At 39.9% G+C, this 24,494-nt stretch overlaps 1 protein-coding gene across 6 annotated transcripts in view; it reads right to left on the bottom strand.

Moving 5' to 3' along the window:
* ralgapa2 (Ral GTPase activating protein catalytic subunit alpha 2) overlaps nucleotides 1–6,974 on the bottom strand; it is a 119,221-nt gene extending 112,247 nt beyond the window's left edge. For 4 of the 6 annotated variants that reach the window (XM_088087083.1, XM_088087081.1, XM_088087079.1 and 1 more), the window contains exon 1: nucleotides 6,695–6,973. In XM_088087083.1, the coding sequence (XP_087943209.1) occupies nucleotides 6,695–6,800 (106 nt within the window). In that variant the 5' untranslated portion in view covers nucleotides 6,801–6,973. Of the gene's footprint in view, nucleotides 1–6,694 lie in introns of all 6 variants that reach the window. The other 2 variants (XM_088087082.1, XM_088087078.1) reach the window with 2 other exon arrangements.
* Nucleotides 6,975–24,494: the final 17,520 nt, after the last annotated feature.

The following is a 24,494-nucleotide window of genomic DNA, read 5'->3' as shown; positions in this document are numbered from 1 at the left end:
ACAGTCATAAATATAATGTGCAAGAGCTAACTGCTCTGTTTTATCATGCCATAGTTTGCAATTCTAATGGGACTGCAGCACAGGACTTATTTATACTGCAAAATGCTTATCTTGACATTAGCACCAGTTTAGAGGAAGCCTCGCATATGCTACCTTAATAGCAGGAATAACAAAGGACAGAAGAGGACTTTACGCTATAAATAATAAAGTTAATGTTCCTCTTTTATTCTTCACACCGACAGGTATTTGTCTAACCAGTTCACTAAACAGGTATTATTAATCGGACTGGGAAAAACAATCAAAGGTGTAAAAGGTGGACAAAATATCAAAATGTAAACATTTCAGCATTTCACTTTTTTTTGTTTTTAATGCGTGTATGTCCCTTTGTGTCACTCTGTGCCCCCTCTCTAAATTTGGTGTTTTTTGTGGGTCTGTGAATGCAGCACAGGCGGAGTACTCCATGAATTCTTTATTCCTCAGCAGCAATTTGTGACTCACGGTGTGGATAATTGATGTGTTGATCCTTTCAGAGCTTACCAGTTCAATGGATGAGAGGAGCAGCTGTTTCTGAGTGAATGCAAACTTTCAGACCGAGCAGAATGAACTTAAGTAATGAAATAATTTTCATTTTTAATGCGCCTGACATTCTGCAGCTCCACCTGTGACCAGAGTATGCTTTACGCTCCGACAGTGTGGTGCTTTGTAACAGTATATATTCCAATAATGTTCTTCATGAACAGCGCAGCTCAGCTCCGAAAATAGATAATCTATTCATGGCTGCAGATGTTCTGATTGGGCAGCCGGCCATAAATAACTGAATGTGTGGGAAACCCTGTATTTACAGCATTCCTGCTTCTCAAATCTGTTAAATTCATCTCTAACCAAAAAAGCCATGCTAACCATTACTGTTACTAACTAGTTTCTGCATGCACTTGTTTTCTGACAAGTATTTAGTTACAAAGCAGAAGTGCCTTGCTCTGCACCTTGCTCCTCTGTTCTGCCGTCTCAATCACCATGACTTCTTTTATAGAGCTCTCTCACTGGTCTTTCTAAAGAGCTGAATTTTAAAAGCACCTAGAACTGAGGAAGCCTCTCAGATATGAGGTGAAACATCTCCAAGAACCTCAGGCCAGTCCAGTTGCCTACAGTTGATAAAGCACTTAGAAACATCCCCATGCTCAATAATATTTTCAATAAGTGATCTTTCGGTCAGAGACCTTTAAGTTTTTTTGTCTAATTTTTATTTTTCTAAAAAGCTGAAACATGTACCCTCTACCTAGGGTTTTTAGTAACTGTGCCTCAGAATTATTTTGTGAGCTTTCAAAAACAAAATATCTCGAGCATTTAGCATGATCTGCCAATGAAAGAGGCTCGTAAGTTGTAGTTGTGGATGCTGACAAAATGAACACCGTTTTATCTGTGTCAAAATGATAAGCTTATATTTCACTATCCCCCTCCTCCTGTAAGAATAAGTATGACAATCTCTGTATTTAGCAGCATTATCTCTACATGCAATGTGTTCATTTTTTGGGGGTTTTCCAACTAATTTAAGGCCATTAAAAAAACACACACAAAGTCTATCTTTGATTGTAAAATGCAGGTAAACCTAGATTCCCTATCTTAGTGGACCCTGGCTGATATTGGCAGTCAATTATTATCAGTTTATCAAAGCATGGGACTGAGTAGTGAATTTGGTTAAGTAAAATACATTACACTGCAAAGTTTACTGAAGTCAGTCTGAATTTTGGTTATTAAAAGTTCCATTAAAGGTTCTTATTACATATCTACAATCTCAGATAAAGTCATGCAACCATACATTATTCCATATTTTAAATGTTTCAAATGGCCAATCCTGAGGCTCATTCCTCATTCCTTCTTTCCACTCTTCCTATCGGGCAGCAAAGAGCTAAGATGCTAAATGCCAGGATCATAATGACAGAAGCTGTTATCGTAATAGGCAACACCAGACAAAGACCTGCTAATGGCCGTCTGGTGTTGCCTAACGGCAAGATGAGACAGTCCTGTCTTAGTAGCTATTAGTGGTGTCACTTGCAAATTGCTAAACAATTATATTTTTTGCCTCTGTGAAAGGAAGTTGCATTCTGCTTCAAATGCTGTGTATTTATCTTATAATCAGTTGTTTTAAAGCTTGGCAAATGGTGTAGTTTAAATTAATTTGTAAAGATTAACTTTCACTTTGACATAAAAGAGTCCATTCGTGCTCATTTTTTTCCAAAAGTTTCATTAAGCCAATGTGATTTACAGGCTGTGTATTTTCATTGTGAAATAGAGCACTGCAAAACTGAATACTGTAATGATAATAGTGTCTGCTGAAGCATGGAAACGTGTTGATTTTTATCCTTAATCGAAGTAACAAACTCAACTTCAATCATCTTCAGTGAGTGATAGCCTATAAGGAAATATCTAAAAAGCCTCAAGACCCCCAAAAAAGTAAATTAAACCTGCATCTGTGACCGCTTACTCCAGTGGTTTTAACACCTTGAGAAAAGCCCTTAAGTGTCGACATTGTGCCTACATATTGTGGGATAAAAGATGATAAGAGGCTGAAATTATTCACAAGTATAACCTGAGTGTATTACAAAAGAGGAGAATCAGAAGTCGAGTGATCTCAGCCTTTATTTCTGCCACACAGAACACCTTGTTGAGAGCCCTTGCAGTGTTGTGCTCATTGTTTCCTCAGGTGCTTCACCTTGTGATTCCCTTTTATACCTTTCAGTCTTATGACCCTTAATGAATCAATGAATCCTTTTAACTTGTCACCTGTAATCTGTATTTTGTTTCTTTAAAAGGATGAGAGCAGAGCTTCCTTTAATAAAGTATTGTCTTTGGCCACAGACACAAACACACCTGACTGTTATCAGTATCAACACTTGCACACATTCGCTGTTGTTCCCATGCAGTTCACCCACAGGTTCACGCTGAGCTTGTTTACAACAGCTGAGGACAACAAAGGAACCAAACAGTACCTCCTTAGAATATAGCTTATTCTATTCAGCTGATTATGTAATGTAGTTATTTGTCTTTCAACCAGAGAGCCCATGATGAGACCCCCATTATAGCAAAACATACTGAATAACTAATAGTCCCAGCAGCTCTGACTGGTCCACAGCTGACCTGACATGCTAACCTCCCTGTGGAGGGAGCAAGATTTTAACATAAAAATCATATGAAAGGTTTTTAAAATATGTTTTATTATTAATTAAATTCCCCGACAGTTTTGGGAAGTACAGCTAAAAGGATTAGTTAATTAATCGATTCACAGAGAATTAATTGCCAATTAGTTTGTGAAATATTTAAGTCTTTTTCAATTTCTTTTCTTTAAATAATCTTGATTTTTTTTGTTTTTATTTTAGGTTTTGGGATGTTTTTGTTCCTTCTTTCATGTTTCAAGGTTTGTGTGTGTGTGTGTGTGTTTTTAAGGATTTCTCTGCATTGGGTACTTTTACTTTTAATGCTATTAGTACATTTTCCTGATTACACTTACTTGTAACAGAATATTGTCACATGGTTATTAGTACTTCTATTTAAGTAAAGGATCTAAATACTTGTTATTGCTAGAATTTGATCATCCACTTCAGGCTTATGGTTTTGGAGAAAGCAGGGCAGCCAATGCAGTGCGAGTCGATACCGCTTGAGAATGATTTTGAACAGGAAAGAGTCGTTTGTTCCTCCATTGAGAGAAGCACTGAATAATCAGGTGGTTTGCTGGGCTCCTGTAATTAACAACCTCAGCCAAATCCAGCCAGGCATGACCAGCAAATTAACATGCAGCAGCTTTCACACTCTATCCCACAGATCTGCTCAGTGAGCAGAAAACCAATACAGAGCCATTCTGAAAATAGCCCAGACCACAGATTGTCCTTTCAACTCCAATACCACTGATACTACAACTGGTTTCAGCAAGCTGGTTTAACAGATTTTTGGTTGTAGTAGCACTAAGCCACAGAAAAACTGAGACAATTTACAAAATATCTGACCATCATAGAGGACAATAAATTTGGAGTGATCTACTGGTTCAATAAGCTGCTTGCAACCCTCAAGTTTTGTTCAAATATTTAGAGCCCCCTAGAAATTTAAGCTAATATAAAACAATTATCTGCCATAGCAACATAAGATAGTCTTTTTAAATGTTAATGAAGAAACTAAAGCTGTTGACATTTTGTAATTATCTGATTTTTTTTCTCTTTTTCTTATAAAAACTACTCAAAATGAATCACTAATAATCAAATTAGTCGGTAATGTAAAAATCGACAACTAACTGACTAATTGTTGCAGCCCTAGTAAAGGCAAATAATAGGGCAGCTAGAAAAATGTCATATGTTTAGAAAATGACATCACTTTAATTTAATGCAGCCTTTAAAACCTGAAAATGAGTTACAATATCCAAAATCTAAGACAATATCTAACCTCATATCACAACATCCATATAACATTGATATATTGCCTAGCCCCTAATGAATAATACAACTTATAGATTACAAAATGTTGTGACCAATTATATCAGGCAAGCTGAATTCCCAGAAGTCCCTGTCCTGTCCTCCACAGCACCCCATCTCTCATCACTCCTTCCTGTCCACACAGGAAGCAGAAACATTAAGAGGAAGTCCATCCTCAGCTGAAAGCACAGTGAAATCAGGGAGGTTGGGGGACATCAACTTGTAAGTGCCCCTCTATCAGCTGCTGCATAAACACACCAGCCTTATCTTCAACTGCACATGAGGGAAAGAAAAACACAGAGGACATACAGAGCTCGCTACTGACCTCCACTTTGGTTGTACTAGCCTTGACATTGAAGGTGTACTATGATACAAGGAGATCTAACCATGTTAACTTACAACTGGTTTGCTCAAGCGCATGGAAACTATTTAGCACATACTGGCTGTCACAGTTGTGCACTGTGCAAGAAATCAATGAAATAGAAAACACACTATGACTGATGGATGCTTGTCTGATGTAAGCCTGCATTGTTGAAAACAAATGGTTCAAAGCCTAATCATCTGTTACCAGAGTGATTCTTCCTTTCCATTGATTTTCACTGCTATTCATTGTCAAGCTTTGCCTTACAGTGCCCAGTTGTCCATCAAGTAAGGCTGGATGATATTATAGTTGTTCACTATTGTTGTTTAGGCTATAAACTGTAAATCATGTTATTTTGAATATTTTGGGAAATATCAGAACATTTCAATGACCATAAAACTGAAAATTTTCAGAATAATAATTTTACCTACACTGTTTGTATTGTATATATAACATGATATGATGAGCTGCTTAGACAACATGACAACATAAACAGCTGCATTAACTAGACATTTATCTTTACAAGAACTCTGAGGTTACAGAACAAAACCTGGGCCTATGCGACCCACTTTGATTTACATTCTGGAGAAAAGTAGCACATCATACTGTATGTTGCACTTATAAGAAATCCACTGCAGTTTTCCTCCATAACACACAATTCCCTCCTGACAACTTTTCTTCCTCTCCACACTTTCCCAGAGCACCCACTGACCCCATTTTGTCTCTAATACAATGAAAATAGAAGACATGTACATGTACATGCTACAGTCCCTGGGTCTATGAAGGGAATATTGGTTGCAGGAGAATATGTCTGATCTGGTGGAATGCAATGACGAGTGTATATCTGCACATTTAACTACAAATGAAGCTATACTGTAGAGTTCCAAAATACCTTTTGGTTATTTAGATTGTTTTTGAGTCATGTGGACTCAGTTCTGCAAAACATACTGGACATAAACTATTTAACTTGGATGTCATCTGCCTGTTTGTGAAATGGGTTTTGCATTGAGAATCACAGAGGCAAAGTGGTCCACTGTATGGATTCTTTGAAGCATCAGGATTGCTAATCAATGAATGAAACCATGAAAGTGGTTTAGAAATAGGATCCATTATGTGTAATGCAAAACTCTGATGTGCAGCACAGGTCAGGCAACTACAGAGCAAAGTCATATCTTTGGGTAATCATAGTGAAGAAAAACAGGGTTGGGACAACAGCCACACAACAGTTTTATGACTGCATAAATACTGCACTTCCTATCCAATTGAAGAAACAAAGGACTTCACCACTTAACTTGCTTCATATTCATATTTCTCATAATATCCAAGTGAAATATCTGCAGGATAGAGTAACTTGATAGCAGCTCAACCAGGCAACCAGCTAAAGAAAGCTGCCTTCTCATTTCAACCAAAGTGTAAGAATGGTGACTTGTGTTTCTAATGTGACGAACCAGAGAGCTGCACTTAGTCTGTTTTTAAAAACAGCCAGGATGAGACAGGACTAAATGACAACAAAAGCTGTGGTGGACATCTGCCTCTCAACGACTGGTGCCCAGACAAGGCAGCATCAGTTAGCATTAGCTGGCTAGTTAGCCGCAAGGGGAGCTAGCTCTCATTAGCTAGCATTCATGCCTTACCACAGCGTCTGTTATTTGTACTTAAAAAAATAAAAGAAAACGCGTGGTTAATGGCAAACACTTCAAAATGCGAAAGTGGTTTTTAGTGCGAATTTATGTTACCTGTCAGCTGGCGTGCATTAGTCAGCGCAGTGACAGCCAGCAAGCTAACCTGACGCCTTGTTTGACGTTAGCCAGCCAGCTAGCTCGGCTAGCTTAGCCTCGGCGATGCAGCATCAAAAACCCGGTGACATTTCACTCACCTAACAGCGACCGGAGGTGTTTGAGCCGGGTCAGTACATCCTTCTTTGGGTCCAGAACTTTCTGTGTAGATTTCTTGACGTCTCCATGCCCCCTGCGAGTGAACATCCCGCTGTAAAATGCAACCGTGGAAGCTGAAATCACCTGTGTTTCACCATACACCCAGCCTCCAGTGTGACTGTCACTTTCCTCACCACCACTCTATGCCTGCTCGGTAAACATTCACCAACGGCCGCTGGTGTCCTGTTTTTGTGGGTGTGTAAACACGGAAGCGCAGCCTGACACGGAGGAGTGGCCACATTATATGAGGACGCCTCCTTGTTTATAGCTCTTCCACCTTGCAATCCAAGCGGGTTTGTTTTCGTGCATTTTTAAAAATTATTTCAGTTTGCTTTACTTATATTTTTTAGCCACTGCACTGTTTAGAGAGATGGTTCGTTCGTCTTGTTAAAGTCCAACATTGTTACTTCTTATAAAGTAAGAAGCTTGAGCGCATTTTCTGTATGTTGAAAACTTGCTCACACCTTCAGTCTAAACAGGGACTTAATCGATTCCAGTTCCTTCCACACAATAAAGGTTTGATAAAAGCAGGTTGGGGTCTGGTTGTTGCTGTTGTAGCCCCCAGACGCCCTCTGGTGTTTGAAATAGTTTAACGCAAGTCAATATTTAAATGCATGGGAAAGAAGATCAAGACTTGCAAAGGTTACTGTCTTCAATAGAATTAGACATCATGCTTTGGATTAGATGGTTTGTATATTTGGGATAAGTCTGCTATTAAATAAGATGTTCATTACTGATTAATTTGCAGATTATTGTCTATTTTTTGTTGATATCAAATGTCACCAAAAAAAGTAAAAATGCCCATGAGAATATCCCAAAGGAGCACACTGCCATAACCAAACTACTTGTTCTGTCTGACCAACAGTCAAAAATCCAAAGATCTCACAGAGGAAAACGAGGAAATATTAACATATGCAGAACAGGGACTGGTGATTGAGTTACTAACTATTAATTAGCTATCAAAAAAGTTCAATTAGCAGTAATTTATTGTTTAATTTCTTTGTCAATTAACTAGAAGCTTAAATAACAAGTCTTTTACACTTTAGACTTTTTCTGCCTGTCCAAGGACAAGAGCTTCAAGACGAGGTAAATTAAAATTATATCATCAGAATCAATTTTGCTGCCCACCAAAGTATGTGTACACACACAAGAAATTTTAATTGTACTCCTACCTTCTTGCGGCATTACATGTCTGATATTTTGTTCACTTTTTATTTGTAGACTGGACAGTTTGCACTAAAGCACAGTGTGGTTAATAACATTAACAATAGCTCTCTTCCATTTGAGTGTTTCAGTTATTGGGCTCTGGTATTGTGCATGTTGGCTCTAAATGGAACAGTAACCCTTAATGTTATTGATTACACTTCTCCTGCTATGCTTCTGGAAGTGCAAATAGGTTAAATGTGTAAGAAAAGGCCTATTGCTGTATATGTAGGTGTCCATCAAAAGCAGAATGTTGCAGGATGAATGTGAAATGATCACAATGTTCACCTTGTTTCTCATGCTGTATAAATGCACAGCGATGCTACTATCTTAGCTAACTGGTAACCTGGTAACGTCATAGTGAAAACCTGTATTAAAAATACTGCGGGTCTCCCTGCTAATATTCACAGCTAAATGCACCAATTGTTTGAAATGCAGGGGAAACCAGGGAACCTAACTTTCAGATGAAAGAGACCTGTATTTTTTGATATTCACACCTCACTATGGTGACACTCACAAAGAGAAAAAAAGGTATCACAGCTTCACTGCTCATTCAAGCTGTTGCCACTTGACACTTTAACTGGAGGTTTTGATGAATTAATATAAGAATACAAGGGCATTTTTAAAAAGCAGAGCTCTCCTGCAGTTCCAGTAAACCTCCGGTTATGCTAAATTGAGTTCACTGTGCTTGAGACTTAAATGGATTTTAAAAAATAATTTGTTCTACATGGTTGTGCAGACAGCAAATTCCATCTTGGAAATAGAAAAAAAAATGTGTTTATGTTCTGAGATGAATCTTAAGTTTGGAGAAATTGGATGCATCCGTTAATCAACCCCAACAAACTGACACTCCGTGCAATCTCACACTTTCGCTTGTCTGAACCTGTCTTATTTTGGAGGCAATTAATTTTGAGGCTAAGCTCGGAAAATTATTTTATTTACACATTTTAGACGCATCGCATTGAAGACACAGCTTAGACTGTAGAGTTCAACTTTGTGAATGAAAAATCTTTGCAGACCTAGTATTAGATAAAGTCTTCTAATATAAAAGCAAAAGACATTTATTCATAAATGTGCCGCTGTTCACCCCATCAAATGTCAGGACCAGAAATACTTTTTCGTTCACCCGGGACAAATTGTGATACATTGCAGTCACTTTGATGTAAATCATAGGAAATTATGAGAGAAGTAGAAATAAGAAGTAAATAGCAAGTATGTGAAATATAAAATAATGAGTAAATAAAAAAATAGCTACATTACAATGTATTCAAGTAGTATTTAAAGTTTTAGAAATATAAAACTTGTATGTTAAGTTCTATAAATACAAAAATGTGTATTATGCTACATAACAAAACATAAACATAAAAATCTTTATGGTACATTACAATGTATAAAACTAATACATTAAGTTCTAGAAATATAAAAAACTATGCGTGCTATGTTAGATTACAATGTATGACACTAATGTAGTTTTAAAATTTTAAAAATACGTGTTCACCTATTATGCTTCATTACAATGTAAAACTTATTGGTGAAGTTTTACAAATAAAAAGGTATGTGCTGTGCCACAATGTACCTCACAATATACGCACATATAGAAATAAGAAATAATATGATCACATTATGCAATGCTTTTCTGAATTAGTATTATGCGACAAAGTCTATTAATATAAAATAATAGACATAATTTCTATTTATTATTTGACTGCAAATAATTCAAGTGAAACTCACTAAAAGGTTCGGGGGTGACCAAATTTACCAGAAGATGGCGCCTAAACCATGTTTGAAGGAAACATACCAACACAAGCAGCACATATTATTTAGTTTGGTTGTTTTTTTTTTTATGAATAACAAGTACATGCACAGCCTACTAATATAGGGGTTAAAAAAATAAATAATAAAAAGACACCTGACAAAAGTATAATCAGAGAAAAGTGTTATAAAGGAATAGATTTTGTTTGAATAACACAACTCTGTAAGTGAAACAAAGGCACTGACAAGCATGTCAGTGTTTTGGAGTCGACTGTGAAGGGTCTTATGATAAAGAAGAAAGGACTGGTGTTTTTTTTTTCATCATCCACCCCCACATATCGAGCAGTGACAATGTTGCAAGAGTGTTTGTCTCTCTATTTCAAGGTTCGGCACAATGGATGTCTTGAATGCTAGGAGAGGGAACAGAGGGTAGTGAGAGCGGAGGCCAAAGAGGAGGAGTAAAAAAAAAAAAAAAAAAAAAGAAAAGAAAGAAGGAGTAAAATCAGCCTTTGCCCTGCAGTTTGGTATGACACTCATTATCTGAAGTGGGCCATTCTGAGAAAGGAGGAGGTTGCCTGTCACAACAGATGTTGATTACACAAAACAGGGTAGTTTGGAAGGATGCGTGAATAAAACACAAGCTCTCTCTCTCACACACACGCACACACACACTCACTCACTCACACACACACACACACACACACACACACACACACACACACACACACACACACACACACACACACACAGAGGGTTATTGTTGGTGCTTTGTCACCAGTCTTAATTGATTGTAATCACCATTCCTTCTTGGCAAACCTCCCCTGTTCTTGAAGTGCAGGTTATTGCTCATTATCTAAGATGGCATGGACCTACGATAATCTATCAACAATAACAATGGGACTGGATGTTTTCTTCCCTCTCTAATCCTGCACCTGGAAGTATTTTCGGGTCCAGCTCGTTCCTGGCTGAGACAATTCAACTTTATAGTCTGCTGTAGAGCCCCTACACTGCTTTCTCAAAGATAGTTCAGTGCCGAATTAGACAATTACGGGGCCAACTGTGACATTATTTTTGAATGAGATCATTTATTTCAAAATGGGATTTCCAGAGTGTAAACCAGTATAATTTATTCTTTCTTACACAGGCCTAGAATTACCAATTGCCAAAGGCTGGCAGAGAAACGAGGGCCTCGTCCTGACCAAATGGTGGCACTGTAGCCTTACAAATGTAGAGCCGCCTTCTCACGGCCAGGCTGTCGGACTGATTCCAATCCAAGGTTTGAAAAGCACTTGTCTGCTCTAAATTGTTCTTATAAAGAGCTTGGAAATACTTGACTTTTCTCCTTATGTGGTTATGGATTTCCTTTTTGTACAATTAAGTGCCATTAAAAGCTAATGTATCCTGTTAAACCACATTAAGGTGTTGGGGTGGACAGTGGCACAGTTATCCATCCGCATATTGTGAATAGGAGCCCCGCTCTCGAAGCAATTTTTTTGAAATCTATATCGGACCATTCAGAAACTTCAGGATGAAAAGGATCAAAAGGGAAATGTCCACAGGGCTGCTGATTTTTCTGGCTGGGAGACCACCCACAGCTGCTTGACACGGATGAGTTACGGAGCAATGAAATGATGAAACAATGTGTGTTTGACGTAAATCTCTTATGAAAACCTTTCAGCGTTTAGTTTTTTTGAACACCTTTTTTTTTTGTACTAGGTGTTAGAAGAGTAAAAACTACACTGACCAAATTACATTAAATAAATCACAACATAAATATATTTTAGGTCCACTTTTATATTAATATTTATTTTTATTTAAGTATTATATTGGAAGCTTGATGCCATTTTGTTAACAGCAGGTTCTACAAATTCGACACAAACAACAGCGTGTAATTTGAGATTACAGCTCCCACCAGGGGTCGTCATGGTGCCCCCAACCGCCAAGGTTATCTCACATTAACAAGTTCAAAGCACCGCATTTATAATTGTAGAGCCTCTTTCTTTTACTTTAAAATGCTTAAAATTTGTACATTTTCCTCAACAATAAAACAAGGGAATATTTAGCACTAAATTCTACATTTCTTAATATCTCAAACACTACACATATAAAGCTCTGCATATGGATATAAGCAATTTCTGAATCTAGTGTTTGTAATGCACACTGTAGTTTGGAGCACATCTCCACAGAGGTTAATGAGGGGGCACTCTGAAGTAATTAAAACAAGAGCATTATAAGGCAGCAGTTTCACATAAGGCACTCATAGCAACATAACCCATACTTAATTAAAACTCTTTGCTGACAGCATTCTGTATCTTCTCAGGTAATCTGCTGTGAAATTAATAAGGAGGGAGAATTAAATGACTAATGTTAGCAAAGAAAGGCTATTTTTTTTCCCCTCCTCGCTGGCATATGCATGACAGGGGTCTCTGTCTGGAATGCGTGATCCTTATTGTGCTGGAAAAAAATACTTCTTCAGGTTCTCACCGTAATCTGATTCCAATTTCACTTACGGCGTGACACCGCGGCGACAAGCCGGGGGGACGTTTAATTGAAATGTCCATGCTTTTAATTGGATTCTGTTAAGATGTGAAATTACCTCCTGAATTACAGTCTTGTACCTTTAAATGCTGATACAGAATGGTTTCCAGCCGTGATCAGTTAAGGAGCTGAAATAATGCCTCCATTCAGCAGGCGCATCACCGTGTGGAGGCAAAAGAACATTCTTGAATTTAGAAACAAACTGTGGAGCCTTGCATTTCAAAGACAGATGTTTATCTAGTGAAATTTATTGTCTTTTTTTTTAACAGGTTAGTACTTGAGAGACAATGCAATACTTGAGCATACTCCTGTAGATGTGATTCAAGGTATTCTTTTTCTGTCTTTCTCAAACTCCAATATTTTACAGCGATGGTATACGCTGATTTTTGTCATGATACTGTATTTAGACCCACAAATGCCCAATAATACAGTGGCTGGCAGATATCCGTTGCAAGGAGAGTGAACCAGGCATTCATGGTATCATAGTTAAGCTGAAGGTGTTAGCATCCAACTCTGACAGGTTCAGGTAATGTGTGGGTGGTAGGCAGCAAAGCTTCCTTCACCTCCTTGAGGGTTGTGCTCTTTCAACCTCCTACATCGAGATTTGTGAATTTTCCCATTCTAGGACCCGTGTCACCCTGCTGTGGCTGCGCAAAACACATCCCTGCCTCCTCCACCTACATCCATGACCCCCTCTGATAAGCTTGGAGTTCATCCCTTTCACTGATTAGTTTGCTGGCAGATTGAATGCCCATGTCTGCAGCCCTGTGTCACCCCGGCTGGCTCTACCTGTGTGTGGTTGGATCAGCAGGTGGCTGGCACACTGTCCAGCATGATACTGAAACCATTATTTATACATAACAGTTCTCCGAGCGCTCGGCAAAGCCACCTTCAGAAATAAACCACCATGGTTATTTCATAATTCCGGGGGAAAAAAAATAGATTAAGGCTGGATTTATGCTACGGATGCACTGTGTTTGGAATAACTTGCCAAAAATTGTGTGTGTGTGTGTGTGTGTGAGGATCCTGCAAAAATGCGAGGTCATTAGTAACTTGCCTGTCCAAATCCCTTCTCTTCAGTGTGCGTTTTTGTGTGTGTGTGTGTGTGTGTGTGTGTGTGTGTTTTGCGTGAATTCACTTGTGTTTGTTTGTTTACTGTGCCACGGCTGGCCCAAGCTGGAGCCACAGGAGTGTGAAATAACAAGCACAAGAGGGATTTCACGCCTTTACAGAGCTGAAAAGGTATGTTTTTGTCAGACAACTCAGTCCATTTCCATCCCCCGACAAACTTTGTTTACTTCCCACTAGTCGCTGCCTACCTATTCTCTAAAAAAAAAAAAAAAAAGCACACATACAATTAAACATTATATATGTGTTCCCACGGGTGTGATGTGTGCAGGTTTGCTTAAACTACACCTCTGGCCTGTTTTATCGCCTTTATCAGTGGCGCACGGTGCATCATTAGAAAAAGACAAACAGCCCGGTTGCTTTTTGGAGGAGGAGGGGGGCTGACACACTGACAGGAAATCAATGCTCGGTTTCCCATGAGCACCTAATTAGCTGGACACTTGTGCACTGTTGAAACACGGGCCGGATCTCTTTGTCTGCTGAGTCGATCAGGTGAAATGCATGAGAGACACCTTCAGAGCCGATAAAGTGTCAGAGGGTTGAGGGAGTAAACACACAAGTGACACTCATGGTCTAGCACGCCCACTATATGCTTCGGCAGGCTGGATTTGAACTTTATCATCTGCGCCGCCGCAGCATTCCACACACTGAGGGCGACGTATGTTTATCAAGTGAGCTTTCTTATCTCACAATGATATTTGTAAAAGTCGGCTGTAACACGGGGTCAGGAAACAAGTGCTGAGTGTGGAGTAAAAATGGAAAAGTTGAGTGCCCATGCAGAAGGCAGTTTTTCTGCATAGCTAGGACTCAATTGGTCTCTCACTGAAAATTCTAAACATTCAATAAAAAAAGGGAAGAGGTGGGAAAAAAAAAAATCTAAAATGTCCAATCCTATTCTATAACCTGTTAGAGTGACACTTGCGAATTTCCACTATGGACAAGGTGGCAGTACAAACGAAGATAGACGAAGGGGAATAAAAGGGCCTTCTCATGACAAACTTTCTGGAAATGTCAGCCTTTCATGCTTTTGAGAAGACCTATTTCATATCTATTACAGCAGGCATTCTGTGTCCGATATTTCAGATTTCAGTCCTCCCCGCACTGCAAATCCTCTGCCAATCTTCCGCCCTTAAGAATCTCTGCCAGCCCCGATGCATTATTCCCCCTACCTCCTCTCTCCCCCCCTCTTTTGATGTGACAGAACAAACCGCGACCTATTAGGATTAAGGCTTTGAAAAGATCTTTGAAGCCGCTCAAGGTTCCTTTAAACTGGGGAATGACAATATGAGCTGTGTGGCAGCAGATGCTGAATGGAGTGATTGCTAGTCCTCCTCAGCGAGGTCTGCTGTCACACAACACGCGGGCATACAAACACTCACACACACGCCCCCGTGAGTGCACGTGCACACACACAACTTGCAGCAGCCACCCTTTTTTACCCACAGCTCTGCAGTTGTCTTTTGCAGTACATGTATTGTGCTCGCAAATGCAGATTTGGTTCAGCACTTTGCTTTTTTTAAAACATTTTTCTTTTAGTTTGGCTCTGAGCCTTTGCTGTGTTTGTGCCCAGGATGGAGCCAAACAAACATGATAATACCTTGCATTTTTTTCCTCCTTTTAATGATCTGTTTCTGTTTAGGACACAGGCATGTCAAAAGCATCATCGCAAGCAGGATGCTGAAATGTGAAGGACGGGGGTAAACACGGGAAAGGACGTGGGCTGCTGGGAAAAAAAAACATGAAAGAGCGAAGTCGTAACCCACTTGTGTGTGCTAACGACGTCTGTACGAGTGTGCGCGACTGAGTTTTGTGTCTACTTAAAACATAATGGCATGCTGCGGGAGCAGTTTATCTGGCTGGAAATTAAAGGAGTTCAAGGTGTCTCACTTTTCAGCATGAAGATTCTCAAAAGCAAAGAAGAATTTTCTTTTTTTTTTTGTGGTGCCTCATCATTGACGGCACATCTGATTCTGCTGGAATGATGGAATGCCGCACTGATGCAAAGGAGAGCAAATTAAGTAAAAATGACATCCTGAATGCTTCCTATACACTTTACTTCAGTCACACAGACATGGCAGAGTGCAAATACCATTGCTATGCATCTCCCGCAATCACAAAAAGAATTTAGCTTTCTTTTATCTAATCACTCCTCTGAATATCCCTTATCATACCTGCCTGCACCCCCCCTGAGCTAGCCAAGGACAGATATCAAATATTCAAACTGGGGTGATTCCTGGAGAGATTTATCACTGCAAATTTCACAGCCGATCCCATTTAGATATTCACCGTCTGTTTTGCGTGGCGTCTGGGGTTAAACATGCCCCGGTGTGAGATGTCACCGTGAGACAGTCACTACAGATAGCGGGTCCGTGGAGAAATGAAGCCATGGGACACAGAGGGTAAAGGCTTCTCAGTGCACAGTCGGAGAGACAAGTTCTCAGGGAGCTGCCACCATAGAGCACATATTGATCTGCCATTGCATCTTATCTTTGTGACTCTAGATTAAAATGCTCAACATTGGCTCTCTCTCTCTCTCTCTCTGTCTCTCTCTCTCTCTGCTGCCAGGCTGAAGGCCTTTCTATATCCCTGAGTGGAGGAGCTCTAATCTCCCCATGAAGTAGTGGGAGCCTATCACTGGCAGAAAAACGCACAGTCCTCACTGCAGAAAAAGGGGAGCTCAGAAATTAACCGGCTTAAAATGCTCCCCATCTAAAGACTAACTTGAATGATAATCGGGTTTGATCCGCGCTCCGCGTCTTTTGATGCCGCTGGTTGTTTTTTTCTTTTTTACACAATGTTTTGCTCGGTGAGATTTCTGACTTTTTCTTTCCCCCCTCCCTCCCTCCCTCCTTTCCCCCACTCTTTCTTCTTCGTCTGTTATCATAATCCAAACAATTGGCTGTTGTAACTGTATGTATTCCTCTTGTGGGAAATGGCTGGGAATCAGATCCTCTCGGGTCGTGTTTAATGTCCTGTCCAAATGAGCGGGGGAGAAGAGTTGAAGCGCTGACAAAAACGGGGCAGGAATAAAGGGGAGAAAGCCTGGGCAGACAGACGGATGAGCCCCAGGCTCCAGGGCTTTGACTTTGGCCAAACAAACGTTTGTTTTTCAAAGTGTTTTTATAGTAGGATGGATTAAGGCGGATGTGGACCAAAGCCCCCCTCCACCACCACCACCACCCCTGCCCATCCATGGTCTTGTCAAACGGTGCATTGAGAAGAGGGGTCGCACCTGTTAGGGCAGCCCAGAGGAGCAGGACCAGGATGATATTGAGCAGGGCTTTGTGGGTATCAGAGTCAAAACAAAGCTGTCAGCCAGGGCTCATTCATCTTTGATGTTCATTGATGAGGAAACTGGTGGGCCTCAACAGGGCATTGTTTCCTCTAAGTGGTGCCCATTGATAGCCAGAAAGCCACGTTTGTTTTTAGTCTCTGACGGGTGGAGCTCATTTTAAAAGGCTTAATGGTGCATTTAACCAGTCCAAAACACTGTGCTTTGGAGCCCTCCTTTCCACCATTGGCTCGGGGCTGTCTTCCTGCTTCCTAAATGGCCTATAAACAATAATAAAATGCTAATCATGTGTGAATGGCCAACACCGGTGGGCATGCATGTAGCGTTGAGCCCCAGGCTCTTCTAAATGCCTGCTGTGACAAATCAAGATCCAGGAACGGAGGGCATTTGACTGCCACCGTGTCTGCTTCCTGGCCCCTGTTCTCCAACCTCTCCACTCTTTTTGTCATAAAAACCTGGATAGCCTTCATAAAGTGCATTTCTCATGCTATTGTTCGGCTAATCATATCCTCTCCAACAATTTCAGGATGTGACAAGATAAGATAGGGAATATTAATGCCATATCGCCTCATCTCAAATTATGAAAATGTGTGGACGAGATGGGAGGGAGGGCACCTCGGGAGGAAATAGAAATCAATTTGTCGCGCTTCCATTTTTGTATATTGCCTTGAAAAGAAAACAGTAATTTTCCATGTTATCTTGCTCAAATCCTATTAGAATCAGGTTAATTTAGTGGCAGCGATTTCAAAACGTTATCGCGCCGTCCTATCGGCTGGTGTCTTTGAGTGCTCTCTGTTTGTAAGGTGTAACTGTTCAGATTTAATATCATGTCAGATACCGTATCTGACTGATGCGCGATCTTGGCTATCACTTGCTGAATGCAGGAACACCGCATTAATTAAATTCTCAATTGTAATAAGCGGTCCACCTTTGAGTGAAGTGAATGTAACTGTACCACAGATGAAAATCCTTCCTTCCGCTGTGATAAAACGGCAAGTTGTTTATCATTCAACTCTCAGATTGACCTTAGACGCCTTGCGTCTTAAATCTTTCATTGCTATTCACATTTCTCCATTCTACATCTTTCCATAAGGGTGCCGCATTGAATAAGATTTAATTAATGAGAAATTCCACTTTAACCATAGCTTACATTCCAGGAATGTACATATATTCTTTATCGTAACTATGACTGTCTGTGGTTTACAAGTTTTGAACGTGGAAGTGCACGTTCATAATTTACCAATATACATCCTGAATTCATGAATATGAATGTGTCTTCCTCAAGAGCTGGCCCCTATTGTTGTGCAAAGAAAAAAAAATCAAGGACTCTTGCCTTGTTTCAGTGCAGAGGTGTATCAAGGATGCACAGCCACATCTTACCTTAAATAAGGGTCTGTGTTTACACCTTCAAAGCGCTGGAAGAAGAAGCTCTTGCAGAGTTTCTCTCCCTCTCCCTCCTGATTGTTTGCAAGCTTGATTCGCTTGGATTCTTAAATGATAGGCTCATATAGACTCCCAGACTTTATTTATGTGGGCGCGCGCATCGGTCGGCTGCCTCCTTAAGCGTGAGGAGATATGCAAGAGCAATCAAATATTTCTATGGCTTGTATAAATGATGGTGGATGGGAGAGGAAGTTTTGAATTTTTCACTCCTCATTTGTGGTTCAATTGCCAGAGTGTGTATTGCCTGTTTTTCCGGAAAGAAAATAGATGGCTTTGTCACTCAGTATGCATAAACTGTTGGTCTGTTTGTTGTACGCTGTCAACGGAAATGATAGCAATTCTATTTGTCTTTATGAGAAAGACATTGTTACAAAGTCTGAATAGCAGTTTTCACGAAAAGGGATTGTTTGTCCATTCTGAAGTTATTTTCATCAGACATTATATGACATATCTCCACGGACCCCTTTCAAATGCTGAATCCCCTGTCACAATGTGATATGTTAAGAGGGAAGCAGAACAGAAACTTGACATTTTTTTCTTCCGCAAACACACACCTCACAATCCGACATCTCTTGTTTCTGCATAGAGTGTGCGGAGGTAGTATCGAGCAAAAACTTGATAAAAGTGCTGGTAATTACTCATCAGCTACTCATCCAACACTAATAACATATCACAGAGATAACAATTTGTCTCTTTATCTAAAATGACAGACTGTCACACATGCAGCCCGTCCACATCTACCTTGCAGTCTCATATCATTCGGCACTTGAACCAAACATATATTTCTATCACGGCGCGGGAGAATAGCATCCTCCGTTTGGCGCAGAGGAGGTGTGTCCCCTTCTATCTTCACGAGAGAGGGAGACGGTGGGGGAGAGAGAGAGCGGGTACCTCTCTTTTGTTCACTCCCCTCTCTAACTGGTAGTGTTTGACTTCCCCCAGCCAGGAGTGGGTAATTCTGGAGCCCTGTGTGAGGTTGTTAGATCACTGAGGCCCAAGACAGCACCATTCTTTGCAGACCCTTGACAGCAAATATGTGGTAATGATATTGTCTCCTGCTGGGTAATAACACACAATTCAGACTGCCACATACTGCAGTCGCCGGGGAAAAAATGGAGGGGAGAGAGGAGGAAAAAAAAAAAAGAATTACACTGAAGTACTGGAGGAAAATGACAGGAGAAATGTCTTCAACCTGAAGTGCTATATTGAAAAAATTCACTCCTGCAGGACACTGCAGTGGGAGCAACTGTTTTATTCCCCTCTTCTCAGAGTGATGTTGCCACTGCTATGTGTAGAAACAAGGTGGTTTCCTCATGCAAATGTCCTTTTTAAATGGTATTTTAAAGGAGACCTATGCCCATTTTCAAAATTCCTGCTATTCCTATAGTCTAAGGCAGTCCAAAATTAGTCAAATCCAAAGGCTAAAGTTCAAAAACTTATGGAACTGGGGATGTCATAGGGTATGAAGTCTGAAACTGCTCCAAGGCTGACAACAACAAACACATCCGGGTAGACAACTGGCAATTGATTTGAATTGCGGAGATCTGTGAAATCAGCACGTGTTAATTTCTGTTGTCATTTTCAGCCATAACTGTCACTTTTCAGGGACTGTACTATATTTAACAGAGTAAGGGATTTGGCTGGAGTGTGACTGTAGCCCTTTTGACACAGAGATCGCGCTTTAGAGCTGCTACAAAGTCCCTTCTTTATACCTCTCTTGCATTTATACACAGACCCAAACAACAGCAGCATCATGCCACTCCAGTGTGTGATTAAACTCTGCATTCAAAAGAGGCATGACGGGCATGACTTATAACACAACATTATCGGCCTCTAGTGTGATTTGTGTTGGCAGTACTTTATAAACACTAAAAGAGGCATAACATGTCAATCAAAATCATTGACCTTCGCTGCTGTATGGCAGCTGATCACTGCTCAGAGGGTGAGGAGCTCCCGAATCTCATCCTTTTCCCAGTTCGCATACATTTACAACCACTGTTCTTATTCTTTGAGTTAGCCGCTAATAGCTTACAGCTACTTTTTAAATCTTGCCAACATAATTCATTATCAAAACGTCACACCTTCCCAAACATGGTCACGTCTTTGCGGTGTTACGTTTACACAGACCTCATTCTGACACTGTTACTACCTCCATTCCCGGCTCAGAGATGATGATGTTCCCCCTCTCCGTGATCAGACGTTATATACAGAACGGCGAGGCAGCATAACTATGTGATATTTTCACCTTAAGCAGGCAGTGGAATACTGGCTTTTGTTTTTATGCCTCTGCGCCTGTGATAGACAGAGGTTTTATGTTTGGGGTTGTCCGTCCATCCATCCTTCTGTCCCATTCTCGTGAACACAATATCTCAAGAACACCATGAGGAAATTTCTAAAAATTTGGCACAAACGTCCACTTGGTGTTAAGGATACAGTGATAAAAATTTGGGAGTTGAAGGTCACTGTCACCTTACATGGACTAAAAATCTCTTGGTCTCTGTTGACCTGGTGCTTCCCTGTCATGATCCGCCATTATCTTGACTGACGCTGCTGAGTGCTGAGGCAATATGCATGGCCAGAACGTCGAAGAATAAACCGCAGTAATGTTTTCAACTGTTTACCATTATAAATGTAAAAAACATATCACATACATGTAGGGCTTGATGCTGACTTCTTTTCCTTCTTTTAAAAAATTTAGAAGCACATAAAAAACTTTAGGGGCGCAATGAAAAAAAACTTCAAAACATTTCCCACATATCCTGACAACTGTACACCTTTACTTCACAGGAGAACACTGTAGCACTTCATTTACCTGACAGAGACATTCAAATTGTTACTCACAAAATGTAACAATTACAGTATGTCACATTATAATTTACTAAACTATCCAGCATTAAATAAAAATTAGAAGGTCCACCTTGAACAGATTTTGAGTAAATTAAAATCCATTGTGCTGATAATTCCTCTCCTGAATGCAGGACTTAAAATTAATTTAATTTAATTTTATTTGATTTAATCTTTAACTTAAACAGACAGACAGAAGGTAAACAACAGGGAAGTGGGCTAAGTTTAAAAAAAAACAACCCTCCCCCATTTTTTTAATAAGGCTGTAACTAAAAATGAATTAATTTTTCATCAGATTTTTGGCTGTGCTAGTTGTCTCTTTGGTTGGAACAGGCACACCCTGACACACTTGTGGCTATGCGCATGACTTGCACAAGTGCTCCTAAATACATTTTACAATTCGCACCCAACTGTTTTTAGTCGCAAATGCGAGTGAAACACCCTGACATAACAACGTTTGACGTGCTAAATATAAAGCGCAGATTCTTAGCATGGATACAATCGATTTATGGCTTGAAAAATGATTTTAGATAGATGCAAGTCACATTAGAAGGATGACTTTGTCGTTCACGTGTCAATGTAGTATGATCGCAGGAATATAAATCAATGCATCGATACAATGGATGTATTATTATTTATTACCCCCTAGTAAATTACCTCAAAATTAGCAGAAAAAAATACAACCAGTCAAACAAAACAAGGACATGACCTCAAAAATTATAAATGAATTTAGATTTATTATAATTTATTATAAGATTATATTAATTCTGTAAAATAATTGTATAATTCATTTTCATTTAAAATCTAGTTATAGTATAAAGATTTTTTTATTTTAACCTATTCTTTTTTTAGAAATAATTTTCTAAATTAATATTGTCTTGCTGTTTTTCGCCAGGTTGCTCATTGACTTTTTTTTTGTTGAGAAATGCACCAATTTGCTCAGGGTTCAAAGGTTTGAATACTAGTGAAAGGTGCCGAAATTTAACACAACAAAAGTGATATCAGTCCAGGTTTCAAAGGGTTAAGTGAACTATATAAGATTTTCTCCATTTTCATCATTTCACCTCACACTCACTAACTGATCATGGCAGCAGGAGACCAGTAACTACCGTGTTCGAAAATAACTGTTTTGCCAGTGTTTGTTGGCATGGGTTGTCTGACACAAAGGCAAAGCACTAAAATATTCTTTATATACCATACACTTAAACTGATATTGATTTTTTTTTAGACAGGCCTTTTTAAGGTGGCTTAAACTATTTAGGAGGTGTTACGCTTTAAGTAGTCCAGTCCCTGAATGCTAAACACTGTTTGACAAAAACCATGGCTTCAAATGACTAAAGCCCTTTGTGCCCACATAACACTCTGCATAGTTAGTGTTTAGTATAAACAGCATTTTCCTACTATGGAGACCTTCCATTGTTAACAGGACCACACTGGCAGCTTCAACCTTGACCTTTGTGTTGCTCCACTTGGTACTCGGCTTGTAATTGTCAACACCATCCATCACCGGCCAATCAGGGGGGTTGGGATGGGGGCCAGTCCCCCTGCTGTACTGTGAAATTGTTGCATGTGATCCTTAATGTGCGTGAAGTAGACAAGGCCTTGACACAATGCATCAAGCTTCAGGGGGGCTCCTCTGGGCGAGTCTATTAGCCTCCCACTGTGCCCCTGGCTGCCTGGACTTACTCCTCGGGATAAGGTGGAATAATAGTGTTATGTCTGCATGCGTCCAAGACACTGGCCTTAGCCTTCCTCAGGCCCAGGGATGTCTGTCAATCAAAACCCTGACCAGTTAAACCTCTTTTCTGCAGCACAAAAACCTCACTAAAACCTTATTTTTATATGTAACAGGAAAGCATTCACTCCCAGGACAAATGACACTGCAGTAGTCACAGGTATTTATCAGCTCCAGCTCCAGATGGCTCAGTTCAGCAGTGATGGAAATATCACACCCGGATAAAAGCACTAATTTTAGTCCCTTAGACGCCCCTCTTCGATCAAGCAAATTGATCAAAAGTTAGTCTACACCGATTTCAAGAGAGAGACTGAATAGGTGAGTGATATAAAAACAACGTAACCACCGTAACATTTTCACTGGCCTCCATGCTGCTCTCCACTAGTTACTTACTTGTTTTCTGGCCCGTTCATCACATTTAACATGATGCACCAAAAAAATCAGAAAAAAATAGAATTTCGATCTCACAGTTGTATGCTTCCACAAACCAGTCGAGTTGCACTTACAGTTTACATCCATGTCTTTAAAAACATGGATGCTTCACACACATCTTCCTTCTGGCAGCACAAAAGATCTATACAATCCGCATTTTCAAGTAGGACACCCAGATTAGCATCATCAATTCAGTTTCAAACAAATGTCCACACCTTTGTTACTGAGATATGAATGCATTAAATTTTGTCATACTTAGCATATACATTTCTGAGTTATGGCCAAATATGCTAAATTTGCGGAAATTCCCTCAAGGCCCTCTTGAGCTATTGCATTTATGAAAAGAGATGGACACAAGGTCACAGTGACCTCTGACCATCAAATTCTAATCAGTTCATCACTGAGTCCAAGTACACATTTGTGCCAAATTTTTTAAAAAATCCTTCAAGGTATTCTTGAATAAGATGGATATAAGGTCACACTAACCTTGACCTTTGACCTAAGACCACCAACATCTATTCAGTCTATCATTGAGTCCAAGTGGATAATTGTGTCAAAGTTGAAAAAATACCCTCAAAGCATTCTTGAGATATCACATTCACAAGAATGAGATGTACCTAAGTTTGCATGTATATATGGACAACCCAAAAAAATACGCCTCCAACCATGGCTAATTGCTGGCGCATAGGCATAAAAACAGGAAAAAGAGAAATACTTCTCTACTACAGAGGTGTGCATGTAGCTCTGGTCTATTTGCAACAGGAAAGCGGTCGTTGTTTAACATTTTTACTACCCATATACATGTGCAAATTTTGGTGGAAAAAGGGAATTACACAGGGAGGCGTGTAGCCAGCATATCTGCCGAGTGCAGCTCAACTCTTAAAGTTAAAGACAGATTTTCCATTCCTTTTCACTTGGGGGAATTGCCAGGGACAGATATAGAGGATATTTGAGCCATCCTCAGCTCCAAATGAACCCTCTTCTCATGTTTTTCAAAATTATCTTCTCTGGTCTCCTCTGCTAGTGTCCATGATCTTAGATAGAGACCTCGCCTCTCAGTAACGCACGATAGAGAGAGAGAGAGAGAGAGAGAGAAATGAGTGAGAGAAAGGGTGACTCCCTCTCCTTATTCATACATTTGACTGCCAGAGCAGCATTGTGCAATGGGCTAAAATAAATGAGAGCACCATGTAAAAAGGTAGCCTTGATACCGTGCGACTGGGTGAAAAAGGGAGACACATTGAAACGGAAGAATTCATCTTTTCTATCAGCCCCTCCGCTCACGAGTTGAACCAGGTATTCAAATGGGTTCAATCTCAGCCGCTCAGATTTGCATAACACAGACAGATGAACTCAAGTGATTGAATTGGGCTAG

The sequence above is a fragment of the Plectropomus leopardus genome, chromosome 14 (genome assembly GCF_026936395.1).
Source record: "Plectropomus leopardus strain MGB_pleo_1.0 chromosome 14, ASM2693639v1, whole genome shotgun sequence".
Taxonomy (NCBI): Eukaryota; Metazoa; Chordata; class Actinopteri; order Perciformes; family Serranidae; genus Plectropomus; species Plectropomus leopardus.
This window is presented reverse-complemented; position numbering and strand designations above follow the sequence as displayed.